Below are 8,603 nucleotides of genomic sequence, written 5' to 3'. Positions count from 1 at the left end.
ACAAATATCCAGTCAGATGACCTTTTCCCTTAAAAAGAAAAGCAAAAAAGAGGTTAGAAAACAAGAAATAAAGAAGTAACCATAAACACTCACGTGCTCCTCAATTTCTCTCTGTGAGCACAAACCTTTAGAAGAGTTGGAAAATTGATTAAATCAGTTAAACAGTTGTCTGTTTAACTGTTTAACATGTTTTGTTCGTCTGAAAAGTGTGTCTCATTTTAATCAGTTTAAACTTTTAAAAAGATTCAAAACATGTTTTTGTAAATAAATTGTCAAGTTTAATTTTGACCAACCTTTTTGCAAAAAGGAATGTTCATCAAAACGATTACTGAAAATATAAAAATGTACTGGAATTGTTTTGGGGTTTTTTTTTAAACTATGAATTTATTTTTCAATAATGTCAACAAAACTGAAAGTATTGTTTAGCACTGTTACAAAATTTCAGGTAAAACAAGTTCAGCAAGTCTGTCCTGAGCTGAACCAGTAAAAGGCTGATGTTGTGATGACAACCTCAGTCAGCCGCAGCAGTCAGGTCAGTCGCGTCTCCTTTCATATCCTACAAAATATTTGCAGTACACTGAGGTGGTTAAGAAAATGTAAAGTTGTTCTCAGAAAGCATTTTTGCATTTTTCAAGTTTAATTTGTGATATTTGTAAAATTTCACTGATGTGCTAGAAAAGTAGAAGTAAATTAAATGAAACACTAAAAATATCTCATAGAAATTGTTCACAGAAAACTAAACACCATGAAGTAGTTTACAGAGCTGATTCTGTTCATACTGCTGAAAGAGAGATGTACTTCATCATTATGTTTTGTGTTTTAACAGCTTTCTGACATGCAGCACTGCTGGTAATATCATCTATCATCAATTTCTGTCAAGTGAATGAACCGATGAGTAAATACTTATCCTGTGCTTTGATTCTCTTGTTCCTTTATATTGTAGCTTTTGGCTAAAGCAACAAGAAAAATACAAAGTAAAACCGTTTTATACTTACATACTGAAAGTCAGATCTGATTGAAATGAAGTAAAATCAGTATTATAATGGATAATAACTGAAATCCAAGTGTTTCATTCTCCTCAGACGTCGGTGATCATGTCTCCAGGATTCTCTGCATTGTGTCTCTTGCTCCTGCAAACTGGGGCTCATTGTTTTGGGATAGTACCAGTTTTTCAGAACGATGAAACTTTGAATCATCTGGAAATAACAAAGCGAGCAGTTTTGAATGCTACTGTGCAGACATGCCGCACTCTGGCCCAAGCAGAGGGGACAAACTTCAACTTTCCTGTATGATTTGAAATTTATTACAAATTTTTCATTAAAAATAAGTTCACCTGTCAGTAAAGTTGGACTTTCCTTATACAGGCTTTCACTGCGGAGGCTGTTGTTGCAGCCTGCAGTGCACCACAGTCCACCAAGACTTTCCAGCAAGCCATTAGATCCATCCAGTGGAGAAACATCCGAGTAGACATTCGCCATGCTCTTAATGCAAGCTTTCACTTTGATGAGGAGATGTTTGTTCAAGGCAAAAGTATCATCACAGAGGGAATAACAGCGGTCAAAGCCAGCAACAGTCAAGAAAATTACGAGACAGCAAGGCAGAAACTAGGAGAGATTCTACATCCTTTACAGGTATTTAACCTCATTTTCAAACCTTCAGACGGGAACGTTTATGGACACATTGTAAACTGTTTTCCTCCTTTATCACTGCTTGCAGGATTTCTATAGTCACAGCAACTGGGTGGAGCTGGGGAACACACTCCCAAATTCCAACCTTATCAGATCAGATTCCAGCATCGGTAACATAGCAGGTAAGGTGATGCTTTTAGATGAAACAATGCTGTTTTGATAACGCTGGAAGAATATTTAAAAGATTGTGTTTCTGCTTACTTTGTCTCAGATAAAAGTAGAGCCACATGTCGCAGCTGTGATGGAGATGACTGCAGGAATAACATTCTGGAGGACATCCTATCAGAGAAAATCCTGACATCTGGGTACTTTGGTATCTTTCCTTTCATTTCAACCAAACCAAAAGGTAGGTTATTTGTTGATTTAGCAGCATTTATATTCACATGAGTCTTAATACCTCAGATCAACTTGATAAATACCTTTTACTTGAGGCTTGCCGGAGATATTTAAATTTGATGGCCAGCAGGAGATATTAATTAAATGCACAGTACTAAACCTATTTTAAGCAAGCAAAAGTAATGAAAGATAATATCTGGCCAGTAGACAAGTCCTTAAAAAAGAAACAGTTTTACTGATTACTCTTTTCTGTCCACTGAAAAGGGAAGTGCAGTCACGGAGGAAAAATCGATCGAACAAGTACAATTGAGCCTAAAGGTGGGATCAACAAAGACTCTGTTGGCTCCAGCCATGGACATCTCCACATTCAAGCAGCAAACGTAGCAATAGCTGCAACCAGTCAGCTACTGGAGGACATTCGAAGAAGTGCCGGAGACAGACAGTTCCTACAGTATGGCAACCGTGTATCAGTTATATACTAGGAAGTGTTTTTCTGTTTGAACATTTTTTTTACCATCTTTTTCCATTTCTCAGGATGGTGGGGATCTCCAAAGGTTCCAACAGGGCTCTCTGCTTTGTCATTGACACTACAAAGAGTATGAGTGATGACATTGAAGTGGTGAAAACCGTCACTTCTACCATAATCGACAGTAATGAAGGAACAGTGGACGAGCCCTCAGGTTACATTCTTGTACCTTTCAGTGATCCAGGTAAACTCTTCTACTTCACACAGTTTTACTGATGATTAATCTGAATCCAAAAAGAAAAAGAAACAAGTAAATAAAAATCCTTCAATGTCAATGGCTTTCAGGATTCGGCCCCGCGACAAGGACCACAGACTCCACCGTTTTCAAGAACATTATTAACTCATTAACAGCAAGTGGTGGAGATGATGATGCAGAAAAGAGTCTTTCAGGATTAGAGGTGATGCACTAGATGTTCAAATATTTCCAGTGCTAAGTTGTTTTATAAAAACTCCTAACTAAAACCACACTTGTTTTCTCATATAGCTGGCTTTAACTAGTGCACCTTTCAATTCTGAAATCTTCCTCTTCACGGATGCGCCGGCTAAAGACAAACACTTGAAGAGCACAGTGATCGCGCTCATAGAACGGACCCAAACAGTGGTGAGCTAATGTTGCTGAATGGCTGCTGGAGGGAAGGTGTTTTACAGGCAGAATTGTTTTACAGGTGGTGACAGACTTGGCCGACATTTCTTGTTGAAAGCAAAAATAAAACTATATTTTGCTCCAAAGACTTGAGCTGCCCTGAATTGTTTATATACTTCAGTAAAACAAGACGTGGGATTTACTGAACTGTGCAAACATAAATAGAAAAGCAGTATAACTGGTACATATTTCTATTTAAATTTCTGATCAGGCGTCAGTAAATAGTAAATGGATCAACTGAAAGGTCATAAGTATTTATTAGGTCCATTATCAGTTCTTTGGATTTTTATCCTATTTCTAAAGGAAATAACTGTCAGATCCTGTCGATTTGCTTAAAAAGTTTTTCCAAGGCCCAGCAGTAGTTAGTAGTAGTTAGTATTAGTACTAGCTCCACTAGTCTAGTCTTGTTTGTTTATTTGTCACATGATGCTGAGATATACCAAGTTTCCAGCAAATGGTGCTTGTTGAATTAACTTGTTGATGCAAATAAATTCTTTATGTTAATGAAACAGCCACAGCTGCAACAGTCGCAAATCAGGAATAAGTAACACTGCACGTTGGCGTAGTGGTTAGCACTGTGGCCTAACATTAAGATAGTTCCTTCCTCCTACTGTCTAATTGGTTACCCTACCCTAAATTATCTCTAAGAGTGAGTTGAATGGTTTTTTGTCTCTCTGTGTTGGCTATGTGATGGACTAGGGTGTGCCTCCCGCCCAATGACTGCTGGGATAGGCTCCAGCTTCCCCTGACCCTTAATCGGACTAGGCGATTGTGAAAATGAATGAATAAATAACACATTAGCTTTCGGTCAATTTATTTTATGAGTGAAAAGGATCAGTTGATCACTGATGCAGATAAAAGTTAGCATTAACTGTAGTGTCTAAAAATACGATGAGGAAGAAAGAATAGAATGAACATTTGGTCAATTATTTGGAAGAAACTATTTTCTTCTGTGTTTCTTGGTTTACTCTCCTAGTGGTGCAGCAGAAACCTCCAATTCAAGTTGTTTTTCTCTCTTCTGTTTCCAGGTGAACTTTATGATTAGTGACTCAGTAGTGACTAATCGTAATAACAACATGAAACGGACCAGAAGGATATCAGCATCAGATGCTCAGCTGTACAGAGACCTGGCTCAGGTGTCAGGAGGACAGCTTATTGAAGTCACAAAGGCTGAACTTCCTGCAGCCACAAGAATCATAACACAGACTGCCACCTCCTCTCTGGTAATGTCATCATGCTGGCTTCTCTCAGCTGTAAGATCTCAGCTGCTTAGTAAAAGTTGATTTTGATCTTTCAGGTGACTCTTCTTCAAGCAACAAGGAGCCCAGGAAAGGCTGATAGTTTCATTTTTCTAGTTGATGAAACAGTAACAAACATTACAGTTTACATCACAGGCCAGTCTGTCACCTTCACATTAGTCAACCCAGCAGGTAACACCGCCTCACAGCCTGATTCATAGCATTATAACCCTAACCAACCCTACCTAATTCTCTTCTTTTCATCTCAGTCTGTCAATCAATCATAGTGTTTCTGTCTGTTTAAATTTAAAGGCACTAAATATTGAGTTGTTTTGTTATATTTTTGGAACTTTTAAGCATTATAATCAGCATATCAACTAATACATACTATTATTTACTAATACTTTTAACTAATATGCCTATTATTGTTTGGGTTTTTTTCAGGTGTATCTCAGCAAAGCAACGACTCAGCAGGAGCACTGATCACTGTGTCTGAGTCAGTGGGTAATTTCAAGGCTCTGCAGCTTCAAAGACAAGTTGGACAATGGGAAATTAGAATGGTGTCAACGGATGCGTACACTCTGAGAGTTATAGGTGAGATGATTAATTGACACTTCAGTTTTCTACTTCAAGCTTTCGACAGTAAACAGAAGAAAATCTCAAGAAGAAAAGCAATATAAAATTATGCACATCACATGGCAGATTACTAATTTGTGTCCATATTATCATGATATTGGTTTGAAACTCTGTGGAATTGTGGTTAGCACTGTGGCCTCCCAGCAAGAAGGTCACTGGTTTGATCCTCAGTTGGGGTGAGGGTTGGACAGTGGCCTTTTTGTGTAGTTTGCATGTTCTCCCCGTGTATGCGTGGGTTCTCTGTGGGTACTCCGGCTTCCTCCCACCGTCCAAAGACATGCAAGTTAGGTTGATTGGTTACTATAAATTGCCCCTAGGAGTGAGTGTGAGCATGAGTGGTTGTTTGTCTCTGTGTGGCCCCGCGATGGACTGGCGAGCTGTCCAGAGTCCTTTTGCCCAAAGACTGCTGGGATAGGCTCCAGTTTGCACACAACCCTTAATCAGACTTAGTAGTAATGAATGAATGAATGAATAGTTTAAAAACTTGTGCTGCTACGGCTGGGATTCTTGTTTAAAAAGAGATCACGTGATATGTGATTTTGTTTCTGTTTTCTTGAACTGAAAAAAACACCTTCTTCAAATAGTGACTACATAGAGGTTAGATTAGTAAGACATAAGGAAAGTTAATTTGGTAAACCTTTCACAGCTAGTGTCACAAATTTGGGACCGACCACTTCTTGACTTTTTAAAAAATTGTTTTTATTGGTGTTTTTTTTTTTTTTTAATCATTAATTGAATATCTTAGTTGATTTTTATTTGTATAGTTATTTGTAGTATTAATTTTTATATTTTTCTTATCTTTTACCAGTTGATTTTGTACTGTCTTCATATAACTGTAAATAAATTTAGGTATTTAAAAGTTAATGTGCACTGCACATCATACCATACATAAAAGCGTAAAGTAGATCACAGAACTCTAATGAAAGATAAAATAAGAGACAATAAAAAAATTAAAAAAAACTGGTGATCAAAAATACAAATCAATATTCAACAAATTTTCAATTTTCAACAAAAAGACTGTTTGAAGAAGGAAGTTTTAAAGTGCTTTGTAAAAGAGTCCATAGAGTCATGTAAACACATATGTAGACTTTAGCCAGTTTAGTGCCACCAGTAGCACTGTCCTGCTGGGATATACATAAGAATTTGAAAAGAAGTCCTCAAACATATTAGAAGCCATGTATAAATAATACGATATTCATCTAGCTTTTTTTTCTACTTTTATTGGCAGGTCAGAGTTCTATTGACTTCCTGTATGACTTTGTGGAGTCATCTCAGGGCCCATTTGCTGGATTTGATGCTCTTGACACTCGTCCCAGAGCTGGTAAAAAACCTCTTAAGATATTAATTTGCTGTTCTGTTAAAATATAATCAACTCAGACATGATTAATTAATCATTTTAATTTTTTATTAAAAGGTGTCAATGGCAGTTTGCTGGTGTCTCTGACAGGCAGTGACTCTGCCACAGTGACAGAAGTTTCTCTGATTGAATTGTCTGGGTCACATGAGATTCAAGGAGTTTTGGTCCCACAGGGAGGCGGAAACTTCTTAGTCCAGGTCAACATGATACCATCAGTGGAATTTGTTGTGCGAGTCAAAGCAAGACTGTCCAACTCATCAGAAGTCTTACAGAGACAGTCACCCACCAGCTTCAGAGGTTCTAATCTGACTATTACTGTGAGTGGACATCCCAGACATCAATATGTAGCAAGAATACAACGTCCCATATAAGAGCATCCAAAGATTTTAACACTTTTCCTTTTATATAGGCTGATTCAAACAGCATCCTGGTTCCAGGCACACCTTTTATGGTGCTTTTCTCTGTGGCGACTGGTGGAACAGGTGGGAACTTAACCATTCGAGCAACCAACAACAGAGATTTTGACTCAACATATCCAGACAGTTTATTCCTGGAAAGTGGAAACAGCACTAATGGCACAGTGGCCCTCTCAGCACCTCTCAACACCCGATCTGGTACGGACGTCATTTTGACCATCAAGGCTGAGGCTCCGGGAGGTGCAGACACAAACTACATTGTGTTGCGCTTTTCCATTGTTAACCCGGTAATTACACAGACAAATTACACATTAACAAGGATTCTTTGGAGTTTTTTTTGTTTGTTTGTTTTGTTCTATCATTTTCTCTAATATATTTAGGAAGACCCAATCAGTTAGGGAGGAGGTGAGAATGGACTATCCCGTTGTAAAGAATAACTTCTTTCTTTCTGCCTCTCGAGTCACTTATGTAAAACTGAATTTGTGTCTGTTCACCTCGTAGGTGACTGATTTCACTAATCCAGAATGTCAGCTGCTCAGCCTGCAGTCCAATTGCAGTGAAAACTGCAGCCTTTCCATGTGGGAGCTCTCTGTCCGGGTCACTGATGGAGATGAAGGGACTGGTGTCAACAATGTCAGCCTCAAAGAGGGGAATGGTACTCTGACCACCAGTCTGGTTCCTGGCAATGAGAATATGACACTGGTGTCTTACACTTCCTGCTGCTGTGCACCTGACGTGGAGCTGCTGGTAGTGGATCGTGTGGGAAACATGGGCTCCTGTCTCTACAGTGCCCGCGAAGGTTCGTCAGGAGCTCTTTCTGCGTCCACAAGGCTCACTCTGTCACCTTTCTGGTGCCTGAACATTGTGATACTAGGATTAGTTAAATGACAGATGTGAGCCTTTAAGGTGTCTGTGTAAAAGCAACAAAAAAATTAAATAATATTTACATTATGATGTACTTTGACTTTAAACTGGATATTGGTCATATGAACTGTATAACATTTTTATTGTAAGGGACTGCGAGCGCAGCTGCTCTTTTCCCTGACAACAAAGTGTTGGATCCATTTGAAATAGATGTGGAGAAGGAAAACATCTAATGGATGGATGAAGAATCTAAATGTAATTCAAATCAATTATAGGATAAAAAATGTATAAATTAAATTTAATTACGTTCCAAACAATGTAAATGTGATTATTTACAAAGTTTATATATCTAAGTATGTTCTTCACATACCATTTTGTACATAATGTATAAACTCTTATACATCTGTGTTATTTCAGTGCAGGAAGCACACCTAATTTAAGTTAAACAACTGCGACTAGTTACTAATTATAAACCAGTTTATCACTCTGGATATACATACATTCATTTTTTATACATGCTTATTCCAATGCATGGTCTAAAAGGCGCTGAAGCCTATCCCAGCTGCTACTAGATGGGAGGCAGAGTACACCCTGGACAGGTCAGTAGTCTATCACAGGGCCATAGTTTTAAACTGTGGAATGAAGTTGGATCCTATCTATACACTAGACAAACAAGTTAACTCCACACAGTGAGGCCAAACTCAAACCCATACCCCCAAGCCAAGGCTCGAACATTCATTCTGAGAGGCAACAGCATTAACCACCACACCACCACGCAGCTTGAGTTTGGAGATATGAATTCAAATTTAAGTGTATAAGTCAGTCGGTGTCTTAAGTGTGTCATACAGTTAACTGAGGTTCAGACAAGTCATCAAAATCATCAAAGTTCAGACAAGTCC

General features: G+C 38.3%; 1 protein-coding gene across 1 annotated transcript; it reads left to right on the top strand.

Moving 5' to 3' along the window:
• Positions 1-1,094: 1,094 nt before the first annotated feature.
• Positions 1,095-7,937, top strand: LOC306761241 (von Willebrand factor A domain-containing protein 7-like; the record flags this gene model as incomplete). Its single annotated transcript, XM_079247350.1, has 16 exons — positions 1,095-1,286; positions 1,365-1,631; positions 1,717-1,810; positions 1,900-2,034; positions 2,289-2,475; positions 2,559-2,734; positions 2,836-2,948; positions 3,035-3,151; positions 4,222-4,416; positions 4,491-4,623; positions 4,876-5,025; positions 6,296-6,388; positions 6,482-6,741; positions 6,834-7,127; positions 7,342-7,639; positions 7,855-7,937. The coding sequence occupies 16 exons, from the start codon at positions 1,095-1,097 to the stop codon at positions 7,935-7,937; spliced, it is 2,787 nt and encodes a 928-aa protein (XP_079103476.1).
• Positions 7,938-8,603: the final 666 nt, after the last annotated feature.

The sequence above is a fragment of the Telmatherina bonti genome (genome assembly GCF_933228915.1).
Source record: "Telmatherina bonti genome assembly, chromosome: 10".
NCBI lineage: Eukaryota > Metazoa > Chordata > Actinopteri > Atheriniformes > Telmatherinidae > Telmatherina > Telmatherina bonti.
The sequence above is the reverse complement of the archived record's forward strand: the minus strand, read 5'-3'. Positions and strand labels throughout refer to the sequence as shown.